The following is a 26,307-nucleotide window of genomic DNA, read 5'->3' as shown; positions in this document are numbered from 1 at the left end:
AAATACAAATATTCAATGTGTCTTTAGCTACTTGCTTCTATCATTCTGCTCGTTTATAGTGTTTCCCCCCAGTTCCAGTTGCTTTCCCTTTTGTTTTGTCGCTGCATGTTTTCTTTTTTGTTTTCTTTGCATACTCCTAATCTTTGCTTAAGGTAATGCCACTTATTGAATTTCCGGTGAATAACAAAAAACCAAAGAATATTCAGTTCTTTCCAAAAACTGTTATATTATGATTCAACCAAATAGTTTCCATTGTCTACCAGAAAGGAACAATTTTTACATCTTAATATTGAGATTTGATACCTTTATAACAGACAGTAAACTAAAACAATAGACATTCATATGTGACGTCGGTGAGCTCAACAAAGCAATTTCAAGCACAAATATTAATGTTGAATGTAAAGTAAGTTACACACTACAATATCCGTCCAAGATACTTTCAAAAACAATGCATTTGCAGAATAGAGAGATAAAAGTAATTCTGACAGCTCGTGAAAACTAATGACAAATTTTGACAGGTATATGATGACTCATGACCTAATTAATTTTTTTCTGTTATTTCTAACTTCCAGTTTGATTTTCATAAAATGGGTATTCTTTATTGTAGCTTATAACTCATACATTAAAACAATAAAAGAATATATTGTTACCTCACTGTCGTTTTGTCTGTCCATCTCTCGTACGAATTTCTATTGTTTCAGTCATTTGTCAGTAATTAGAGCAACTCACAGTGTTGCAATCATACAAAACACATCCCTTATTTCGACATAGATATTGAGGATTTATCTAATGAGCACATGTATTGGAAACACACTTTCAATACCGACTGTGTATTGTAATAATGCTAAACTATCTCAGCCGTGACATCTCCTTAATAGAAGTTGATAGCTATGCAACTTATCATTTTGCTATTTACTTTGTTCATATGTTTTGCATCAGACTAAGCTCTTTAGTTTTTGAGTTGCTTTCCCTTTTGTTGCTGCTGCATTTTTATGCCCCCGAAGGGAGGCATATTAGTTTTCAACTGTCCGTCCGTCCGTTCGTTCGTTAGTTCGTCCGTCACAACGTTAAATTTTTGCATGAAGGCACTTTACTCGCGAACCCCGGCACCCAGGACCTTCAAACTTCACATGCTGATAGTACTTATTGAGTACACCACCCTTACTGCCATTGGGGTCACCAGGTCAAAGGTCAAGGTCACAGGGGCCAACGTTAACTTTTTGCAAGAAGGCCCTTTACTCGCGAACCACTTACCCAGGACCTTCAAGCTTCATATGCTGATAGTACTTACTGAGTACACTACCCCTACTGACTTTGGGGTCACAAGGTCAAAGCTCAAGGTCACAGGGGCCAACGTTAACTTTTTGCATGAAGGCACTTCACTCGCGAACCACTTCACCCAGGATCTTCAAACTTCACATGCTGATAGTACTTATTCAGTACACCGTCCCTACTGACTTTGGGTCACCAGGTCAAAGGTCAAGATTACAGAGGCCAATGTTACCTTTTTGCATGAAGGCACTTTACTCGCGAACCACTGCACCCAGGACCTTCAAACTTCACATGCCCAAAAGTACTTATTGAGTACACCACCCCTACTGACTTTGGGGTCAACAGGTCAAGGGTCAAGGTCACAGGGGCCAACGTTAACTTTTTGCATGAAGGCACTTTACTCGCGAACCGCTGCACCCAGGACCTTCAAACTTCACATGCTGATAGTACTTATTGACTACACCACCCTTACTGACTTTGGGGTCACCAGGTCAAAGGTCAAGGTCACAGGGCCAATGTTAACTTTTTGCATGAAGGCACTTTACTCGCGAACCAATGCACCCAGGACTTTCAAACTTCACATGCTGATAGTACTTATTGAGTACACCATCCCTCCTGACTTTGGGGTCACCAGGTCAAAGGTCAAGGTCACAGGGGCCAACGTTAACTTTTTGCATGAAGGCATTTTAGTCACGAACCACTGTACCCAGGACCTTCAAACTTCACATGCTGATAGTACTTACTGAGTACACCACCCCTACTGACTTTGGGGTCACCAGGTCAAAGGTCAAGGTGCTGCGGGGGCATCTGTCACCATTAGTGACAGCTCTTGTTCTTTTTATTTTCTTATGCATATATCCTATCTCCTAGAAAGATGTTAATAGTTTTTTTTTCTGTGTGTATATGCTTGCTTTAGAATAGCTACTGCTGATGCAGACATATTCCTTACTTTTAGTTACTTAGATATAATAAGGTGTCACAACTATATCTCTATATTAGAAGGCACTCATTTGTGTTTATGTTTAGCTTCCCAATTACATTATTTTGTCTTAACTATTAAAGCTACTTTCCATGGAATCGCAAACAATCTTATCATTTGTCTATATTTTCTTAATGGTTTTAGATTAAGCAAATAGCAATTACTTTATTTAAATTCCATTTTGTTTCTTTGTAATGGCTTATTTTCCTGTGAGTACCGAAACCTATTTTTAGAACGTGAAATTGAAAGTACTAGCTGTACATGTCACTTTTATGTTTAGATTTGGATTTTCCAGACTGATCCATTTATTAAATAAGGGTTTGAAATACATTTAAAGAACTCTGATAAATCGGAATCTCCAAAGTCACGCGAGGAACTGAAGTGTGACATTAGGAATAAGATATACTCTCCTAATTCTAGAGTATGTAATATGCAAACGATAAAACAATGTTATCCTCGTGAAGCTCGTGCACTTACGTGCAAGTACACACTATGTTGAATAATTCACAATCAAGATAATATTTGAACCTATGTTATATGCGTGAGTAGCAAAATGATACTAGTAATGCAATTCAAATACATATTTAACATCAACATCATTTTAAAGTGTATGTTAGCAAAATATAAAATGAAAAGAAATCAAATGAAAAAACATATTGATCTGCATTGGAATTTGAACTCACAAAAGTTAGATTCTAGAGCCGTCACGCTTATCACTGCACCACGGCGTCTTATTATCGAAAGAGGCAGTTAAATATTTACTATAAAGATAAGTTATAAAAAGTTAGGGTACCCCTTTACTGAAGTGGTTTATTCCAGTAACCTTTCTAATCTATAAATAAAAGCCACAGGTAGTAATTGCTTTGCTATTTTTATAACTGCTAAGTGTCGTCGACGACACTTAATAGTTTACCACTGGAATCTTTGAAAGTACGCCGAAAGTGACAATTATCAATGTTTCAGTATTGAAACCAGAATTATTTGACCACATACAAGTACAATTTTTTTTTTCTATAACGAAATTTAATTAGACTGTGGAAAGCAGCTTTAATTATGATTAGTAGCAGAGCTACCGGCGCCGCAAAGCGGCGCCGGCAGCGTCGCATTACGGTTAAACGTATGAAAAAGAAAATGAATAAACTGTGTATAGAATTACTATCGAGTTGAAAATTCGTGGTACTGTTTTGGAATCGGTGTTGTTCGGGTTTCTTCCAGTACACAACGCTCATAGTAATTAATCAGTAAGACGTCAGTAGACGCTTGCTGTTTACGGTTGATAAAAGCGTTTCGCTTACTTCTTTGAACGTTGAATAAAAATGTAAATGAGCGTCTGATAATAAGAATTTAGTGCTTAATACATTTTCTACAAAGAAAAAAAGACAAAATACAACATTTTCAATGGGAAACGATTTCGTCACGCTGCCATAACTGAAATTTATTATGTATACTTATATTTGTATTGATGTCGTCATACTGCCACATTGGTGCAGTGGTTACCGAGTTCGCGTTGAAAACCAAAGGTCGGGAGTTCGATCCTCACCGGAGGCCATTGTTTTGGGGGTTTTTTTTATTTTTTTTTTTTATTTCAGTTTTTTTTTTTTTTTTTTTTTTTTTTTTATGAGTTTTGAAAGCATTGTAAAAATATTGTCATTCATGTGAAATTTAACAAGTGTTTTGTTAGTGATGTCAGGTTCCAATGTACTGTCTGTAGATAAAACTTATTTTTTAAAAAGGTTTTGGGAACAAAATATACAGGCATTGAACTGTGAAAAGCACATAATGCTCTTCTCCCCGTTCACATATATTTCATCCACAAGCTTAAAAATCACTGACCAGAGTTATTACTAGGAAAACAACTATTGACTATGAATTATCAATAAACATCAAAAAGGCTTCTACTACCATTCCTATTCTATACAAGTAGTGCTAAAAGATTAACCATAAAAATATCATAGACTGTTAACTTAGCAGTTCAGTAAATAAAACAGGAGTTTTCGAGAATTTCGGCAAACAGTGATTTTCTCTGGGAATAATTATCATCACTAACTTTTAAAGATGGCTAGCCTTTTGGGTTTTAAACAAGCTTTGTACATGTAAATGATTTCATTCCCCCATACCAGACGTCTATCATAGCAGTATTTTTGCCTTAAAGTTGGACACATTCTTCCTTCTAAAAAGAACCGTAACTTTCTTTAGTTCGTATATAGCATATTTGTAGAGTTTTCGCATGTCAAGATTTAATCTTAAAGCATTCTAAGACATTCATTCAGAAATCATGAATTATCATCAATTCTTAAAATTTTAATAGATCTTAAGAACATAAACTTCTTAAAACGGATCCATAATTCCAGATAATTCCTGCAGCACTCCTTTAATTTTCAAGGGACACTGGTGATTTTTCAAGGGAGCTCTGCCTTCTAGGTAGCACCTAAGTTCATATTAGATTATAATAAGTAGTGCAATATGGTTTTATACCTCTGTTTTAACATGTATGTAAAATTTGCATTAACTTTTATCATAGATCTGCATATAAAATGCAGTGGTTTAATTTTTAGGAGTTTTGCAGTTTGGTATTTTCATATTTTATCTTATCCATGCTTTACAGTAATGTTAACTTTTTATCATTAATTTTATGCATTTTTGCTCTAACCATGTGCTTTTCTTATCCTTTTAGATTGTTTGTTTGTATTTTATAGGATTATCCTGTTATGTTTGAAAATAGCTTGTATTAGCTAATGTTTACATGTTTGTTAAAACCAGCGCTAAATAAAGTTTATCTTATCTTATCTAAAAATCTTTTCGTGAAAATTACTTCTTTCCGCTCTTAGAAACAAATTATTCCACATGTAAAGCGTCTGGTGATTGAGACGACATATTATGTAAAAATGTCATTAATAAGGCGTCCTTGCGTCTTTTTCAATCTAAAATGTAAAGTGCTGACTCCATACAGGTAAAACATTTTATAAGACATGTCTTCATGCTACACATTTCTTTCAGTTTTCTCATACTGAAAGTAAAAATGAAATTGTAATAATAATTCGCGACCAATGTGATTGTCAGATTTTGGTCAGACACTGCTATTAATTTTTCCATAGGCTTACATTGTAAGAAATGACTCTGTAGGACACCCTCAGAACTTTTGTTGACACATGAGGTGCCATTTACCCTGTCAAATAGCCTTCGGTGTAAGTTTCAGACACCAAAAAACATTTTTACATGGGCATGCAGGATCCATTTTTTTTATATTTCCATTTTTCCATTCAAAGACAACCACCCTAAACTGTGCATGGAATTTAGTGGTGACTTCCAACAAGTATTTACTTCACTAAAATGCTAATTTCAGAGTTAAGTATATAGCCTAGCCTGGGAAGCCGTTGATAATATTTGTGCTTTGTCAGAAGAAATCGAATGTGTCACTTTATGTACCAAACACTTTATGTACCAGCACTTTATGTACCACTTTGGACACTTTATGTACCACATATATGATATATAGTGGATGATCATTTTTGTTTTGATTTGATGAAAATGTTATATTTTATGTTATTTGAAATGTTTTTTTACTAAATTTAAATGTTAATTGTCATAATTAGTAAGGTAAAATTATATGCACATAGAAATGTTAACAACATTCTATGGACTTAAGCTGATTAAATCAAAGTTGTTTTCACAGGTAATTATCACATATTGACAGTGCTACACAATGAGATACAATTACTATATAATATATAGGTGGTACACTAAGTGTCAAAGTGGTACATAAAGTGTCTGGTACATAAAGTGACTGGTACATAAGGTGTCGCACCCGAAGAAATCATACCTAATACCTATCTATCTTACCTATGCATTACAGATCACTTAATTTGCGCTAATTAGTGTTAATTTGCATTCATTGAGTTTCTGATATTATCAACGCCTGGGGAAATCTAAAGGAGTTTCCATGTTACTACTGATTATCGATTTTCTATAATTAGCCTAATTAACATGTGATCAGATTTGCATTTGTTTAAATTGGAAATGAGGCAATGATGCCGAAAATTCGGCAATTTCCGTAGATCACTAGGTCTGCATTAATATAACTTCTTGATAGCTATGACGCAAATTTAAGTTCATACTGAAATATTTAAAAGTTGTGTAATAGGAGCGGAAAAATGTGCAGCCCGATACAGGACTCGAACCTGCGACCTTCTGCTTGCAAGTCAGATGCTCTACCAACTGAGCTAATCGGAAAATCGATATCATAGACTAATTATATACACACTGCTACATTCCTCTTTCCTTTTTTTCAAAGACAAACTCAGGTTCTTTTGACTAACCCAGCCATTGCTTCACCCTAGCTCTAGGATTCCAAGGCTTGTCACCACACTCACGGCACCAATGTAATAGGAGCGGAAAAATGTGCAGCCCGATACAGGACTCGAACCTGCGACCTTCTGCTTGCAAGTCAGATGCTCTACCAACTGAGCTAATCGGAAAATCGATATCATAGACTAATTATATACATTATATACACACTGCTACAGTTGTTACAACTTGCTGGAAAAGCTATGGGAGGAACAAACTGGTCTTTGTCTATGGCCCGGAAATGTTCGGAAACCTTTGGAAGTACACGATTCCAATCTGTCTTTTCTGTGAGAATTCCGTTTCTATTTATAGCCATGGTATATTGCTTTCAGAAGTTATTGTTCTTTATCAAACACCCGCATATTTCGGGTGTAATATAGGTGGCGCTGCGGTCGGAAAACAGGTTTCCCCAGGCTGTCAATTTGAAGGTATTATAAAAGTTAGAAATTGTCAGACTGGATTCCCAGGCTATATATAGCCAGGCAGCTATAAAATCTTCAAAATGCACAGAAAACATTACATTTCCAGTTTTTAAGGATATTTTCATGATTCAAAGCAACACATTTTTAACCAATCAGCTGAAGTCTCATTGAATGCTACAGGTTTTTCAACCAATCTGAAGCCGGAAAATAATAACAACATTTGACCTTTTCCCACTTATACTTTACAAGTCATCAAAAGTTCAAACGTACTAGTTAGTCAGTTGCATGCACATAAAGTATACAGATCCAGGGCTTTTCTTCAGGAAATTGAGAAGAGGCCCTGGCCTTTCAGATTGGAAATTCTTATGTGATAATTGCTCATCCCTTCTGCAAAAAAGGTATGAAACAGAGGACAAAATTTTATGGTTTCCTAATCATAAATTTGCTTCCGATCTGTGAAATATAATTCCCAAAAAAATAATTTTGGGAAATGACCGTTATTTCACTTGGGAAGTGGCCAAATAATGGCCTCTCCCAAACAAAAAAAAAAAGACCCAATAAACTCTGTCACTAAACACCAACAAAACTAACTGTGATCTACAAGCAAGTTGTTAGTTCAATAAACACCATGAAAACCATGTTCCAATGCCACATGCAAATGAGCTAATGGATTGCTAATTAACGTAAATATGTCATTTAACAACAAGCTAATGGAGCGCATACTAGATTGCTTAATGGATCGCATACTAGATCACTTAATGGATCGCATAATAGATCGCGCAATGGAATGCATTTCATCAAACAGATACATTCCTAACAACAGACTGTATTCAACTGAAACCATTCAGTTTTGGCAAATTGTTTTGTGTGTCACTCATGTGTAGTCTGGATTTGCAGTAACTTTTGAAAAGGTCAATCTATCATACATGCACTTAATTATTTTATTGAATCTTTAAAAAATCATAATGTAAACATGCATTTATTTATACTGATCAAATTGTATGTATTAAGAAAATACCTTTATTTGTAAATCATAGAAAATGAATAGAATAATTAACAACCACCAGTTCCTCTTCAATAAATCCATCCTGTCCATCCTCTGTTCTTATACCAACAAAATGCACTAATTTATGTCCCTCTATATATTATTCCAATTCAATTCAAATTTATTCAGGCATAAGATCATAAAACATTAAATAAAAACTAATGCATTAAAATATATGTATACAATAGCCCATATAGATTGAAAAATGTTTTGATTAGAATACAATAAACTGTTAAAACAGATTTCTAATTCATAATTGGTACATGAAAGATTACGTCAGTATATTTTATGATTTACTAAATAGAAAAAGGTATGATCTTAATACCTGGGATAGCCCATCAAAGTAAAATTAATTACTTATTTCCAATGGGATCCTAAGATGTGATTACATAAAATAACCATGACAACTAGTAGATATGCTGTGAGTTCTAAATTGGAGGGTTTAAAACCATATGTTTCCAGATAAAAGAGGTAAAAGCCTTCTGAATGACTCCCTACTCGCTTTGAAATCGCAATCCATTTAATGGAATACATTCCGTTAGCGATCCAGTACAACCATTTCTTGATTGTTTCAATGGATCGCTAATGGAACGCACTAACAAACACCCAAAAAGTGGGTTTGACAGTGTTTATAACGTGTTTTGATAGTGTTTATTAGGGAAAAAAATTGTTTGGGAGCTGTTATACAAGGATGAAAAGCCCTGCAGATCGCTGACAAACATAGTTATAAATGACCCAATGTTTCTTTTCAGTATGTTCAGTAGTTTCTTATTTGGGTCCAAACTTCCACTGTTTTCAATGAACTAACTGATTCCCACATAGAATATTATGTATTCATAATTTCGGCATTAGCATATGCCCCTCTTACCTGTGTTCTTGTTTTGTTTACACTGTGGCATTATCCGATAATAGTCCCCTCTATGGAATGAAGACTAGTGTGTTTTATGACGTTTAGAAAGGTTTCTAAATCAACGTATTTTTTACTTCCCTTTATTATTTTTGTTCAATCCGTATATAGAGGGGACTGTTACCGGATATTGCCTATGCTGTGGTGTGTAATCATATCTGTTTCCAGCTGGTGTCTTACTGTCCACTAACAGAATGGATTGAAAGTTCACACAATCGTTTACTTTGATAATCTTACATGCAATACCCGGGTTCAATACCTCTATTTTGCATTTTCATACAGCTATGCCCCTTTAATGATTTAGCAATTTTTTGCATATGAGAAAATAAGAGCCATCATGAAAGTCACTGTGAAAGCTGATAATAAATTTGGCCAGGTACTGGTAGATAAGCTGTTGAGACTGCTAGGCAGTTTGTGCCAAACAGGTAATCCATTGTATCATTTTATTAATAGTTTTGATCATAATGTTAATTGGCAGATTGATAAGAATATTCTCAACAAACACATGACAGCAGAAACATTATTTCTACTAGGATCAGATAGAAGCTCACCATTATAATATTTAAAAAAAAATCTTAAAAACAAATTTTACTATTTAAAGGCATCTCATAATGGTCACTGAATGTGCAGAAGACATAAATACTCTTATCTTTTTATTATGCCCCCCGGCATCTACTGATGCAGGAGGCATATATAGTGATTGTCCTGTTTGTCCATTCGTTCATTTGTCCAACCATCCGTCCGTCCGGTTAACCAAATGGGACTGTTTCGTCTGGCATCAATACGCCTTACTAGAATGACTTGATACTAATGCAGATGTAACCTGTGACCATTCCACATGTTCACACATCACCTGACCTCTGTTTGACCTTGACCTCATTTTGGACTTAGGTTGCTTTATATGGACCATCTCTTGGTTAACCAAATTTTGACCGTTTCGTCTAGCATCTGCCATCAATACCCCGTAGTAGAATGACTTAATACTAATGCAGATGTAACCTGTAATCATTCCTTATCTTCACATTCTTGTTTAACATAATATCATATAAACTTTTTAAAAACAGGTTTTTCACAACTAATACTTTATGAGTTTTGATTGTGTGTGATTTATTTGATGTATTCCTCAGGTACTGTACCTAGAGGTTCTGAATGAAAATGTAAACAATTGAGTGGATGCTGGTATCTGTGAACCATTTAGGTTCAAGTTTTAATGATTATTAAATGTTATGTGATATTCCATTTTTGGAGAGCATGTTAACCGCTTGCGGCAAGTGATTCTGCCTTTGCAAATGTGCAGTCTGATCATGGTCTGCACTGTCTGCTATTCAGTCAGTAAATTTTCAGTAAACATCCCTTCGAATAATAAATGGTATTACCCAAATTGAATGATGGACCAGTCCATTATAGAAATTAAGCAGGGTAAAGGTTAAGTATTGTTAGAGAATTCAGAAATACTGGTAAGGTTAGCTGCTTGCTGTTTGTATACCCTCACCCTGGTAAATATTTATAATGAACTTGCCCATCTTTCAATATGGACAGAGTACCATTAACTGTTTACCAAAGTGCTTACAAAAAAAAGATAGTGACAAAATGGTGATCTTAATCAGACTGTACGGATGTGCTGGTTGGTCATGATCTACACTGGTCGCAAAGGCAGATTCAGTCCTGTCCATCATGATAAGTGTTTACAGAAATACTGTTTGATGGCACTAGACCAAAGATAAATGAAGAATTTAAACAAGTTAGACTAAGCTTTTAACATACAACCAATGTTTATTGTGATGATTCATCCATTTCAGTTTGCCGGCTAGAATCAGCACATCTGTCTTAAACCACAAGTCAGAGTCACCTAAAGACAGTCAGCCGTACCCATTTATGTCCAAAATGAAAGAAAATCAGTACAGAATTGAGGAAACATTTCAAGTCAAAGAAAATTACAATTGGAAGTATCAGCCTCATGTTATATTTGGATGCATTATAACATTCTTTGTATATTTTGTTTTTCTACGCGAGGAACATGAACTGGACTGGGCCATTGCTAAACAATTGTATGCTGGAATACCAGGGCTGGAGGAACAGGATTTAAGAAAAAGCATTGAAAAAGCAAAGAAACAAGGGAAAGATACCACTCTCTATGAAGAAAGATTAAATGTGTTACTAGCTGAAAAGAAACGATAAAATTAGTTTAAAGTATCAAAACTACAGAAATGTTAAAAAGCTTACACAGTCACATTATAGCATACTACAGTGAGAGTATTTATCTGTGATACACAGTGAACTTTTGAAGACATATGGTCACTTCTTAAACTTTTAGATAAAGTATTTCTGTGAAAATTAATACATCATGGTATTTCTTTGATGACAAAAAAATACTGTTTTGATGTGCTATTTATTTAAATAACCACACATTTCCGTCTATAAATTATATTGTGAGTGTTGTAATATGTCATTTACAGGTGTTATATCATCATACGACTAGTAACATGATGAACAAAAAAAAAAATAGATTGTGTGTCTCGAGCAGTGTACATTTGATATTTTTTATTTAATTAAAAATTTGTTGATTTTGTTAGTGTTCATTAAAGGCGTGTTGCACAATAAGGTGACCATTAATGTTAGCAATCAAGTTTTTAGTTTCGGTATAAATTCCTTTAGTGCAGTATGTCTACCCCGCTACTAAAGTTACAAGTGTATTTCTGACAATCATATAGCATCATTATTATCCCCCGACGAAAGTCGGAGGGATATAGTTTTGGCATTGTCCGTCCTTCCGCCCGTCTTTCCGTCCGTCTGGAGCCATATCTAGGAAATGGTTGGGAATATTTATTTAAAACTTCATATACATGTTCACCATTACGGGATCTTGCGGCCCATCAACTTTCAGTCAGATTGCCCAAGTAACACCAGAGTTATGGCCCTTAGAAATTTCTAGTGTTAACTATATAGGGTACTATAAATATGGCAATTTCTGCATCATAATTTTTGATATATTTGACCTAGAACTACGAAACTTACACAGAATTTAGATCACCATAATGTGATTGTGTACACACAATTTTGTTCGGATTTGTTTGTAAATTAAGAGTTATTGCCCTTTAATTGTATAAAAATCCACATATTTGTACATAACAAACTTACCATTTGGTAGAATTTCATTAAATTTCTTTCATTCTTTTCCATGAAAATTTATTGTTAACATGTGAAGTTGTGTACCCACACCTGGTCACCACCTTACCGTGATTACATCCCTCCCTATCCCCCGACGACCCCCCCCCCCCCCCCCCCCCAAAAAAAAAATTCCTTATTTAAATTTTTTTTAACAAACTTCATATACATGTTCACCACTATGAGGTTATGAGGCCCATCAAGTTTCAGACATATTGCCCAAGTAACGCCAGAGTTATGGCCCTTAGAAGTTTCCAGTGTTAACTATATAGGGTAGTATAGATATGGCAATTTCTGCATCATAACTTTTGATATATTTGACCTTGAACTATGAAACTTTAACAGAATTTAGAGCACTATAATGTGGCTGTGCACACACAATTTCGCATGGGTTTCTTTTGTAACTACAGTTATTGCCCTTTAATTTTCTAAAAATCCACATATTTGTACATAACAAATTTACCATTTGGCAGAATTTCTTTAAATTTCTTTCATTCTTTTATGTGAACATTTATTATAAACATGTGAAGTTGTGCACCCACACCTGGTCAGTGAGTGGTCACCAACTTGCCTTGGTCACACCCCCTCCCCACCCCCCACCCCCCTCCAAAAAAAATATAGAAAAAAATCATTTCGTATTTTAGATTTTTTTTAAACCTTCCATGATTATTTATCAACATGCAAGTTGTCCCATTCCCCCACCTCACTCCTCCACCCAGTCATGCCCACCACTGACCATGCATCCTCTGCTCCCCCACCCCCCCCACCCCAACTTCACCCTTTTACCCTTTTTCTTTTCATTTTTAGCTCACCTGTCACAAAGTGACAAGGTGAGCTTTTGTGATCGCGCAGTGTCCGTCGTCCGTGGTCCGTCCGTGCGTGCGTGCGTGCGTCCGTCCGTCCGTAAACTTTTTGCTTGTGACCACTCTAGAGGTCACATTTTTCATGGGATCTTTATGAAAATTGGTCAGAATGTTCATCTTGATGATATCTAGGTCAAGTTCGAAACTGGGTCACGTGCGGTCAAAAACTAGGTCAGTAGGTCTAAAAATAGAAAAGCCTTGTGACCACTCTAGAGGTCACATTTTTCATGGATCTTCATGAAAGTTGGTCAGAATGTTCATCTTGATGATATCTAGGCCAAGTTCGAAACTAGGTCACGTGCGGTCAAAAACTAGGTCAGTAGGTCTAAAAATAGAAAACATTGTGACCACTCTAGAGGTCACATTTTTCATGGGATCTTTATGAAATTTGGTCAGAATGTTCATCTTGATGATATCTAGGTCAAGTTCGAAACTGGGTCACGTGCCTTCAAAAACTAGGTCAGTAGGTCTAAAAATAGAAAAACCTTGTGACCTCTCTAGAGGCCATATATTTCAAAAGATCTTCATGAAAATTGGTCAGAACGTTCACCTTGATGATATCTAGGTCAAGTTCGAAACTCGGTCACGTGCCATCAAAAACTAGGTCAGTAGGTCAAATAATAGAAAAACCTTGTGACCTCTCTAAAGGCCATATTTTCATGGGATCTGTATGAAAGTTGGTCTGAATGTTCATCTTGATGATATCTAGGTCAAGTTCGAAACTGGGTCACGTGCCTTCAAAAACTAGGTCAGTAGGTCTAAAAATAGAAAAAACCTTGTGACCTCTCTAGAGGCCATATATTTCATGACATCTTCATGAAAATTGGTCAGAACGTTCACCTTGATGATATCTAGGTCAAGTTCGAAAGTGGGTCACGTGCCATCAAAAACTAGGTCAGTAGGTCAAATAATAGAAAAACCTTGTGACCACTCTAGAGGCCATATTTTTCATGGGATCTGTATGAAAGTTAATCTGAATGTTCATCTTGATGATATCTAGATCAAGTTCGAAAGTGGGTCACGTGCCATCAAAAACTAGGTCAGTAGGTCAGATAATAGAAAAACCTTGTGACCTCTGTAAAGGCCATATTTTTCATGGGATCTGTATGAAAATTGGTCTGAATGTTAATCTTAATAATATCTAGGTCAAGTTCGAAACAGGGTCATGTGCGGTCAAAAACTAGGTCAGTAGGTCTAAAAATAGAAAAACCTTGTGACCTCTCTAGAGGCCATACTTATGAATGGATCTCCATAAAAATTGGTCAGAATATTCACCTTGATGTTATCTAGTTCAAGTTTGAAACTGGGTCACGTGCCATAAAAAACTAGGTCAGTAGGTCAAATAATAAAAAACCTTGTGACCTGTCTAGAGGTCATACTTTTCATGGGATCTGTATGAAAATTGGTCTGAATGTTCATCTTGATGATATCTAGCAAGTCAAGTTTGAAACTGAATCAACTGGTTAAAAACTAGGTCAGTAGGTCTAAAATTATTAAAATCTTTTGACCTCTCTAGAGGCCATATTTTTCAATGGATCTTCATGAAAATTGATCTGAATGTTCACCTTGATGATATCTAGGTCAGTTTCGAAACTGGGTCATGTGTGGTCAAAAACTAGGCCAGTAGGTATAAAAATAGAAAAAACCTTGTGACCTGTCTAGAGGCCATATTTTTCATGAGATCTTCATGAAAATTAGTGAGAATGTTTACCTTGATGATATCTAGGTAAAGTTCAAAACAGGGTCACGTACCTTCGAAAACTAGGTCAATAGGTGAAATAATAGAAAAACCTAGAGACCATATTTTTCAGTGGATCTTCATGAAAATTGGTCAGAATTTTTATCTTGATAATATCTAAGTCAAGTTCAAAACTGGGTCACATGAGCTCAAAAACTAGGTCACTATGTCAAATAATAGAAAAAACGATGTCATACTCAAAACTGGGTCATGTGGGAAGAGGTGAGCGATTCAGGACCATCATGGTCCTCTTGTTAATTTTCCATCAATATTTATAATCAACATGTGAAATTTTCTCTCCCATTCCCCCGCACCCCGACCCCCTAAAAAAAATAAATATATTAAGTTGTCACTGCACAAACCTTGTCTTCAGCCATGTTAAAGAGATCTTACCTGTGTTCTCTTAAGAACATCTGTTCTTTTATGTACAAATGTACATGTTTAACAGCAACACCTGGTGCCAAACCACTCAAAGACAATATTTCGTTCCAGTTAAACTTCAAGCTCACATTTCAATTAACTGCATTTAATTTTAAAAGCTAAGCTTACTACAGAGCGCATATACCATTCCAAATAAATTCTTTAGTCAGGATCAAAGTATCATAGTTACATTTATTATGTACTCTTTCATTAAACATTTGTTTTCTGTTAAATTGATTTTGACTAATGAAGTTATTTGCTTCTTATTAACATCCTTAACTTTTTGCCAGATATATTTTTTGGCCATTCCTCACCACAAACCCTTTTGGCGGGGAATACCAATTCATCGAATTTACTTGTTTTATTCCAAATTGCTGCACAAAATAGTCCCATTCATGAACAATGCGGATGAATTATCAATGAACAAGCAGTTCTGATTCAAACTGTATCCCTGCACACTGAACATTTAGATAATATAAGATCTATCAATGATAAGGTTTTCCAGACCATGGTTACATCACAAGCTAGGTCAGGCAGAGTTCATCTTACAGAGGCACATTTTTATTGTTTCTCATTCATGTATATTTATAGATTTGCATTTAAGGTTTCGAGGTAGGCCTTGAGAAACAAAAATCACACAACACCAAATCATAGAAAGAAAAGAGTTGTTTGAAATGAAAATTGAACAGCATGTAAAACATGCAATTACATTACGAAACAAGTGTCAGTATACTGATATAAACATTGAATTCCGGAAAAGGACTGCCTAAAGGAGCTCCACTTCCGGGCAGTTAAACGCCTTTAAAAACTCAACATTTTCAAAGAACTATTACACATGTTGTTTTGATGCATTTGTAATAGCGTGCGAGTGGTGAAATTTCGCATAACAAGGTGGAACACAGTTTTCAGCAATTGTTTATCTTTATTTCTTTACAAATGGTACTCATTTTCAAAGGGAGACAACTTTTTCCTATTATTTTAAGTACAAATGGCATTCATTTTCAAAGGGAGACAACTTTTTCTGATTATTTTAAGTAATCGTCGAGAAAAAGTTGTCATCATCTAGTTGTCCTCTACCAAGATTGTTCAAATGATCCCCCTAGGGTCAAATATGGCCCCGACCCGGGGGTCCCAAGTTTTACATAGACTTATGTAGGAAAAAGTTTTAAAATCTTGTCTGAAACCACAACAGTTAGACCTTTGATATTTGGTTTGTAGCATTGTCTTATGGTCCTCAACCAAAATAATTCAAATTGTAACCCTGAGGTGAAAAGAGGCCCTGCCCTGGGGGTTTGAGTTTTATATAGACTTGTATAGGAAAAAAACTTTAAAAATCTTCTTGTCTGAAACCATACGACCTAGGCATTTGATATTTGGATTAAAAATCTTCTTGCCTGAAACAGCAAGGCCTAGGCTTTGGATATTTAAAATATGTTGCATTGCCTTGTGGTCCTCTACCAAAATTGTTCAAATTATGCCCTTGGGATTAAAAGAGGCCCTGCCCCAGGGATCTCAAGTTTTACATAGACTTAATATATAGGAAAAAACTTCAAAAATCTTATTGTCCAAAACTGCAAGGCATAGAACCTTGATATTTGGCATGTGACATTATCTTACAGTCCTCTAGGAGGATCTTCCAAACTGTGCCCCTAGGGTGAAAAGAGGCCCTGCCCTGGAGAGTTTCAAGTTTTACATACACTTTTACAGGAGAATCTTTAAAAAATCTTTTTACCTGAAACAGCAAGACCTATGCTTTTGATATTTGGTATGTTGCATTGTCTAGTAGTCCTCTACCAAAATCATTCAAATTATGCCCCTGGGGTTATAAGAGGCCCCACCCTGGGGTCACTTACTTATTATGTGAGTTATATAGGAAAAGGTACTTAAAAATCATTTGATCCTATTTCGAAGACTGTTTAATTGTAATTACCTGATGACCCCAAGTATTATGATGTCACATGACTGTGACCTTGACCTACTGATCTACTTTCTTGTTTTTTAAGATACAGCCTTGAAATTTTGATGACATACACAGTTTTGCACACCAATTGTAAAACTGAATTTCATTGACCATGAATGTGACCTACTGACTTTCTTTTATCATCAGTTTGACATTTGAAACATGTAGCTCATATTACTCAGGTGAGCGATCCAGGGTCATCATGACCCTCTTGTTACCTTAGAATGTTTTGTTAAAATTTTTGATAAAGTCAAATAACTGTTACTATTCAAGCTTTTGACTTGAAACTTAAAATAGTTATTTACTGTCAAAGTCTACACCCGGGAGAAACAATCTCCATTACTCTGATTTGAATTTTGACAGAGTTATGTTCCTTTTTAACTTGGAACTTTTTTATGGCAAAGCTCTAATTCAGTGTCAAACACGGAGAATAGTCAAGTGCGCTGTCTTACGGACAGCTCTTGTTGAGCTTTTGTGATCACTCACCGTCCATCTGTTGTCCATCTGTCAAAACAGTAAGTACATATCAGTAAAGTTTACTTTCGATGTGATACTTTAATTTAGTACTTGATGAATTTGACCTACCTAGTTACTAACTGAATGGCAGGTACTGGAATTCTGGAAGACATATTTTTCCTCGCATTTATTGCTAAATATTGTAGATCTATGCAGGTTTTACACTGAAGAAAATTTTTTGTACCCAAACTGAGTTCAATGAAAAACTTCACTGTATCTAGTAAGCAAAATACTTTAACCAAATGTCCTTGTTTTGCAGGCTTGTTTTGAATAAACACACAAAGTACAGCAAAAGTGAAAATAAGTTTTATACAGGCCTCAGTCCTAGAATTTTGTGAGCTTTTTGTCCCTGCCTTTTTCAAAGAAAACAGAGGGACATAGAATTGGTTTGCTTCTTTCTATCCATCTGTCACACTAAAGTCTCGTTTCTGGTCAATAATTCTGCTATCCATCAAGAATTACATTGCACAGTCTGTTCATAATGAGACTATAAACACAGAGTCTAAGGTCAAGGTCACACTTGGAAATCAAATGCTAACAGTCTGTTTTCCGTCTGGTCATTAGCTCTTCAGTTCGTAAAGGGATTTTGAAGTTTACACATATATTTTCTATAATGAGGCGATGTGTCACACACAAGACCCACCCCTAGCTCAAAGGTCAAGGTCTCACTTGATTACTAAATGTTCAGAGGGTCTGATTATATCCCGGCCATAACACTACCTTTCATCAAGGGTTTTCAATTTTGCTAGGCACAAATGTTCCCCATAATTAGATGTCCCACATTTGAAACCCAGGCCCCTATCTCAAAGGTCAAGGTCACACCTAAAGGTCAAGACAAGAGGTTGTTTTTTGTCTTGTCAATAACTACTTTGCATGCATTAATATTCATTCAACTTGACACTAACAGCCACCACAATTTGTAACTCTAATTCAGTATACAGTAATTGAATTTCATGTCTTTCAAGGGAGACATGCTAGTAACTTGAAGGATATAAAACATGATGACACTTCTGAGTTACGCCATTCTTGAAAAATAATGTCACCAGCAATTCAAAGGTCGTCGGTTTAATTTTTTATTGGCAGAGGAAGTGAAAAAAAAAAGATTAATGCTATACTATAAAAAACGCTGCTTGTATTTGTTGGGGGTTTGTTCACATGTGTTCGCAATCATTTGCAGTTAATAGAATGTTAAAGAATCACATTCCATGGTTCATCGTTAACAATGGATGCCAATTCCTCTCTTTCGACCGAAAATTGGATATTTTTGAGAAATGATTGATGACCAGTAATAACAGACCTTCTACAGACATATTACTACAGCTCTGCAACACCTGTAACTAAAAAATAAACATAAAAACGTCGCCAAAGGGAGATCTATATTTTAGAACTAAGTCTGACAGGTGTTTAAATAGTTAAGTCCATAAGCGAATCGGCTTGCATCAAAGTTGCAGCGAACTCAGTTCAAAATCGTAACATGTGCGTATAGATAGTAATCTCTACCTTAGATGTGGCTGTGCATACATGTATAATTTTGTATTAAATTTGATATGTTTTGTATATTGATTTTCATATCAATATAACATTGTTTTGACTTTCCTGTGAAATTTGAAACATAAACTCCTTTTGATAAAATGATTGAAAAGAGTCGTGTTTTCGTTTTATTTGAAATATGTCATCTTGTTGATCGCGTTCGTTTCACAGTTTGTCGTGATTCTTTATAGCAATTCCTTCAAGATCTGGTAGCAATACAATAAGTGTAGACTAGATTTCCATGCCGGGAATGATTATCAGTTTTAATGTAAAGCAGTTGTGTGATAGTTCATTACAAGACAAATATTATAATAGCTTCTGTATAGATTTATATATAAAAAAAATATATTGCTAGTACTTTAAAGTATTGAAGTTCTGGAGTTAGAAACCTTAAATTTTTATAATGTCTTGTCCGAAGACATTGTTGAAAGCGGTAACCGCAGGGCGCACGCGACAAGTTCGTCTGCTGCTTGACCTCGGCGCATCCACGGAGGAACAAGACGACTGCGGACAGACGCCACTGATACGTGCTGCGCTTCTTGAGCATGACAGGAACAGGTAGGCTTTCTAAAGTGCTGTTACCGTATGTTGAGAAATTCATAATATTTTAGACATACGGTTATATATTTGGTAATAATGTCAGGATATCGCCACTTATGAAAATACAAATACAGTTTTTATCCACTGCTGTTATGTCTGATGTTGTTTTTTTTTCGCGACACGCCATATTTAAAATCAGTTTTAGGATCTATTGGTAGGAAATCTGGTGTCAATCTGTAAAACTGCGAACCCTACCGCAAGACGCGCGTACACTAGCACTTTTATCACGAGGAGCGGCATTGAAAGTGATTTAAAATGAGAAATTCGTATTTTAATGCATGCTTTTCAGTTAATCATAAAATTATCAGAGTGAAATATATCTGGCTTTTTCTCTGTCTCCGGATAAAAAATATGGAATTGATAAATTTGGTCAAAACATGAAAAACAAAGGAAATGTGTTTGATTTACATGGAAGATCAAAATATCCTTCGCTGACGAGTAAATACCATATCTTACATTTTCACTTGTAAATATTGCATCATGCTTTTGTTCACTCGTGAAACATATTTTAATCTCACACTGAAACAAACAAATACCCTCTCTATAATATGAAGCTAATACCGGTGTAATCATGGTCATGGTACTTTTGGATACATAAAGCAGTATCTTTTAGATGTATGGACTTTGAAAATATAATTTGGACTTGTTTTCTAATCTTAATTGACATATATTCGATATCATTACTGTATCTATATGAATTAAAACGGTTGGCCTTTCATAAAAATTGTTTCTAAGATGTATTAATTAACAAGATACGCAGACAATTTTAGATCTGTAGGTTTACATATAGATTTCTTACCTTTTTGTTTTTATAAAACCGGGAGCTATTGCGCTATCCAGACACCCAGTTAACGAGTTTCTGTGTCATAATGGCGTGCGATTTTGGGACCAAAGTAAATAGATACACGGAGAAATAATGAAATTGTGCTTGCAGGTACAAAAAAATATGCCTGCAAGTACAAGTCAAAAATATACTATCCAAATATACATAGATCACAACGTACACTATATTTCTTATTTTATCCATTCTTCTCTTCCTCCAGCATCCTTTCCTGAGATTACTTGCCGCGCCTAAACTTTGGAAAAGTACAAAAGATCGCTTTCTTTTGTCACTTCATACTGTGTCTTAATTAGTACCTCCATACACCTCGGCACGCATGATACCTCTACCCGACCCGACTTTTTTCACATTCTTGCGTTACTTTATATAGTTGTCCCCTTAATTACTCCTCCGATAGACCCCACTACAGTGCGCCCGTAATTGAAACATGCGTTTTACTTTCATGTATTACTTCAAATTGGTTCATTCACATCCCTTCTATCTCTCCTCCCTCCTGTTTTTTCTCTTAGTATCCCTATACCCCAACCCGGAAGTCCTCTGCCATGTTTGTATTTGTAAGCTTACCTATAGCGTTATAGTAATGTTAGCGGAAGGAGATATAGAAGACGCACCAATTCCAGAACCTTCCCTGGTTCTTCAGCGTACCAGGTGTAAAGCACTTATACACGGGACTCTTATCCCATTGGTAGTAATTTTTAGTTGGAGGACCGGGGCTTGAACCCCTGATTTTGTAGTCAGACAGTGTTACTACCGGATCACGGTCCGCTCTTCTACCATTCCTACTGTTGTCTGTACATTAACCTCGCAACCAGTTAAAGGAGTAAAAATAACATCTATGTATGACAATAAGGAAAATGTCATAATTCTAATTTGAATAATTACGGATAACTAGTGAATGTATTAAGTTTTAAAAAAAAATAACATTGCGGCAGATGTGGATATCTCTCTGACTGTTCTCTAAGAGTTTTATACCAGATATTTTCTCCTATCAAGCTGAAATCCTAAATATATTTTACTTGTATATGAATAAGTTTCTCTTATTACATACTCGTTTCTATCTCCCATTAAGTTACAATGGTACCGGAAACGTCAATATTTTTCCATACACTGACGCCTGAATTTCATACCGGGTGCTTGACGTAATTTACCGTGGGTCGCTGCATTAATTCTCCTTTTTTTTGGTTCGGTATTGTCAAACTTATTCAGATTATTGAACAAATTAACATTTATACGTGTAGATATGTATAATTATGATAAAAAATTATTATATTTGCATCGGGAAACACGCACTCGTTCTTTAGCGGAAGAATATTGCGCTCCTAAAGTCGCGCACCATTTCCGCTGCAGAACTCGTGCATATTTCCCGATACAACGCTAATAACCTATAAGTATTAACGGGCGGGTTGTTTAAAATCAACACGCTTGTATTACAAAATTAAAAATCTCATTTAAAAAAAAATCTGTTCATTTTCATAATTTCATTTTCAGGGATAAAATACTGCGAACGCTGCTAAAGAGAGGTGCACAGGTGAGCAGAGCCGATGTTGTGGGACGGAATGCTTTGATGTGGGCGTGCTTGTACGGTCGAGACAACGATGTAGCGCTAATGATCGAATATGCTGATGTTGATTTAGACTATAATAGGGTTGATATAAATGGACAAACTGCGCTGTTCCATGCTGTGTCGTCTGGTAACGCGGCAACTGTGAAACTGGTTGTGTCCGCCTTGATGAAATACGGTCTGTCCACTGATACACCGGACAGTCGTGGAACTACGCCGTTAATGCAAGCTATGCGACTTGGACATGATGTATGTGAAAGTATCCTTATCTTTGAAGGAAATGCAAAAGTAGGTCTTAGTGGTAATTCAGAATTTGAAAAGTTTAACAGACGAGAGAAATGGGCTGTTACAAGTCTCAGGGACAGATCAAAGGTTAAAATAACAAAAGCCAAAATGAATCAGTCCCAGTTTCCACCGATTGAGAAACAAAAGACTTCAGGTAATGATTCTCCCAATATTGCCAGCAGACGATTCATCGGAACGCACGTGAAAAATTATGACTCTGATGAAAACAGTTTGTCGTCTGATGAGGACTCATTCGATCCTTTGACTGGATTCTCTTATCGAAAACGCAAAAAAGAACACAATAATTCTGAAACGAACAATGTCAATACGCCTTTGTTACACTGTCTCCAGAATTTTCCGCCATGCAAAATACCGCTGTCAATTCTGGCCTCTCCAGCGGCAAGTTCTGCCGGCAACCTGTCGAGCGGAGATGAATCTGAAGTGGATTCTGTTGCCAGCACAATAATTGAAGGAAAGGTTTTCAAAACACCAGTCCGTGCTCCTGCAGACCTCAATTCCATATATGGTATGAAACAGGAGCAAATGACAACATCTTACAGGCAGACGGTTGTCAAGGCTGAGACAACACCAGAAGTGACTGAGAACGCCCTTGAAACTGAAACACCGACTGGAAATAAAAATGGTAAGAATATTTATTATTGAAAACGAAACAGCAGCTAGCTAAGATAATTTAGGAGAGAAATATTTTTACGAGATTATGATGTTTGTCTTTCACCGATCTCACTTTCATAATGTTCACTCTGTTTTGATCTACCACCCGCCTTTTTGACTGTTTCAAGGTAGGTATACATGGACGAAACATGTTAGTTTTAAAATAAAAAGTATATATCTGGAGTTAGTTCTTCGCTTTATCTATTAAGGTAGGTATATAAAACTGGAAACTTCTCTGCACTGTGAATTTTTGTTACCTATTTTACAAATCTTCACAAGTCATTACACGTACAACAAATTTTCTATTTAAGGTCGAAAAGAATTTGAAGCAAAGAAATGGTCGACATTGAAGAGAAGTTTACGCCTTACAGGCTTGGCGAGAATGAACCCTGCAAAACTTGCCGACAAACCATCTGATGACGACCAGTTGCCAAAGAGAGAAGGTGGATTGCCGAATATTTTCACGGAGAAGAAGTCGCAAATTTTTAATAAAGCAAAGAACGAGTCTCCGAAAACCGCTCCGAAAACACCCCGAATGATCGTAAATGAAAATGAGGCAAGTACAAACTATTCTGAAATATGAGAAATATTGGAAATATTAACCAATACATATTTGATACGTTTTATATCCAATTTATCATAAACAGTATCATCTGCTGTGCATAATCAATGATCATGACGCAAATTGGAGTGAAGGTGACATCTTGTGATATCAAAGTTGCTTTGAAATGGTGAAAACAAACATTAAGATATAGTACTAATTAACTCTAGTGTTCATTTGACATGGAAAGGAATGCCTCATTACATGACAAATGTGAAGGAATGCCTAATTAGATGTGGAATTCATTTGACATAAATGGAAATGAATGCCTGATTACAAGCGGATTCATTTAACAAAAATGGGAAGGCCTGCCTGATTAAAAGCTGAATTCATTTGACATAAATGTGAAAAATGCCTGATTACAAGTGGAATTCTTCACATAAATGGGAAGGCATGCCTGGTTATAAGCGGAAATCATATGACATAAATGGGAAGGCATGCCGGATTACAAGTTGAATTCATTTGACATAAATGTGAAGAATGCCTGATTACAAGCGGAATTTATTTGAAATTCATCTTTCTAACATTTATAACACTGGACTTATTTCTTGAATAGGATTGTTATTTAACTGGTGCAGTAGCATTTCGACCATGGCGTCTTAACCTCTTTAAAGACAGAAGGCGTGTGTCAAATTGGCTTTGTCTTAAATTACAAAAAAAAAAAAAAAAAAAAAATACATAAGAAATTTCGATTTTTCAGCAGAAAAAGTTCAAATACATGTGATTAAAAGATTATTGCATTTGTGTCTTTTCACGTTGAATGTATCACATTCGTCGGATGAAGATAATGAAATGCTCGATTGAGCGTTACATGTATTTTTTTTTCAACTTGCTTAATAAACACTCGTGTGATATCCTTTATTCGATACTTTTAAAATATTTATGGATTAAAATCTCCTTTGTATAGATAAAACAGAAAAAAGTATTCTTTTAGGTGTTGTTCTTTTTTACAGAAAATTTAATAAAGTTCTTTTATCTAAATATAGTTAATATTTTACAGTCAAACTACTAGATGGCTTCCTCACATAAAAGGTTTCTACACTCCAAGCGAGGCTGAAGCAGCAACGGTGAGAGGCAGGTGATTCGGAGCCGGCGATCTTAAACACTGGCCCACGGAGGCTCTCAACATTATAGATGTTTTCTCAACATAGAAATAATGGCCTTCTGTAACATTTAATTACGCATTTTCTGTATTCAGCTTGCTGCTTTATATGTTTTAGATTAAATAATAATAAAAAAAAACACCTTGGAACTTTAAAACAAACCCATGTTTTCTTGGCTTTTTTTATTCCCATTATTGCTTGACAGGAAAATTGTTGCCGGCTTTGTGCCTAGGAAACAATAATTATTATTGACATATTTAACACAAACACGTTACATTGTCGCTCCAATGTCATGAATATTAGTATTGTAACATATTTGGGACATTTTGTTATATCGCGTTGGCATGCGCGTGCTTATGACAATGTAGCACATTTCGTTTCGTTGCTTACTAGTACTGATATTTAATTCTTGTTTCCACATATCAAACCTGAAATTTACTTTGCAAATATGCGCAAAATCTTTTTCTAAGAAAATCAAGTTTTCGTTAGCCAGTTATCGGATAAAAATAAATGCTTTGTCACTGTTATTCTTCCTGATTTAAGATTATGTGCTATCTTATTCAAATTAATTACCTTGATAACTCTATTGTTTTCGTCTTAATTTTAACACAAATTTGCCTTCGCTCTCAGCAAAGGTTATGGGTTCATATCCTACTCTGGGAAAGTCATTTTTTACCGTTTTGTAATACCTTACTTTTTGAAACGTACCATGATTAAATAGCAAACGGCACTAGAGTTTAAATCCATATAATATATACAATGTATATACAGTTGTATAATAATACTATATTTCAAAGGTAGGAACACAACAATTGAAAAATATGTTTAATATAATATTATCCCCGATTGGGAGATAATCTCAGTGGTAAGTTGCCTGTTTTTTTTTTTTTTTTTTTTTTTTTTTTTGTACTCGAATATACATGATTTCCTTAATCCGAATGATTTTTATAGGAACCACTAATATGTTTTGACTGTTAATACTGTCTTTGGAACGAGTATATTTGTTTGTTTTGGGTTTAACGCCGTTTTTCAACAGTATTTCAGTCAACAGCGGGCAGTTAACCTAACCAGTGTTCCTGGATTCTGTACCAGTACAAACCTGTTCTCCGCAAGCAACTGCCAACTTCCCCACATGAATCAGAGGTGGAGGACTAATGATTTCAGACACAATGTCTTTTATTAAATAGTCACGGAAAACATATGCCCCGCCCGAGGATTGAACTCGCGACCCCGCGATCCATAGACCGACGCTCTATACTTACTGAGCTAAGCATGCGGGTTAGGAACGAGTAGAATACAACTGCAAATGGTAGCATGTTGGTCTACAATATTGTGTCTGTAAATCAGTTCTTTTATTTAGACAGAATTGAAGGAAGAAATTGTCTGCTTAGCACAGCTTGTGAATGCCTAATGGAAAATTTTAGTTAAAACATGAAGGAACTACAATATACATTATTACTTAATATCGAAGTTCAACAATGCT

The 26,307-nt window shown here is 35.6% G+C and overlaps 2 protein-coding genes across 2 annotated transcripts; both read left to right on the top strand.

Moving 5' to 3' along the window:
• The first annotated feature begins 5,088 nt into the window (after positions 1-5,088).
• LOC123563719 (uncharacterized) lies at positions 5,089-11,536 on the top strand. Its single transcript, XM_045356683.2, has 2 exons — positions 5,089-5,201; positions 10,769-11,536. Exons 1-2 carry the CDS (start codon positions 5,137-5,139, stop codon positions 11,145-11,147), a joined length of 444 nt encoding a protein of 147 aa, XP_045212618.1. The 5' UTR covers positions 5,089-5,136; the 3' UTR covers positions 11,148-11,536.
• An 8,028-nt stretch (positions 11,537-19,564) lies between these two features.
• LOC123562110 (uncharacterized) lies at positions 19,565-26,235 on the top strand. Its single transcript, XM_045354760.1, has 5 exons — positions 19,565-19,719; positions 22,091-23,091; positions 23,432-23,676; positions 24,708-24,788; positions 26,185-26,235. The coding sequence occupies exons 1-5, from the start codon at positions 19,565-19,567 to the stop codon at positions 26,233-26,235; spliced, it is 1,533 nt and encodes a 510-aa protein (XP_045210695.1).
• Positions 26,236-26,307: the final 72 nt, after the last annotated feature.

This window comes from Mercenaria mercenaria, chromosome 2, assembly GCF_021730395.1.
Source record: "Mercenaria mercenaria strain notata chromosome 2, MADL_Memer_1, whole genome shotgun sequence".
Classification (NCBI taxonomy): Eukaryota; Metazoa; Mollusca; class Bivalvia; order Venerida; family Veneridae; genus Mercenaria; species Mercenaria mercenaria.
Note: the sequence above shows the minus strand (reverse complement) of the source record. Positions and strands in the feature narration are given on the sequence as shown.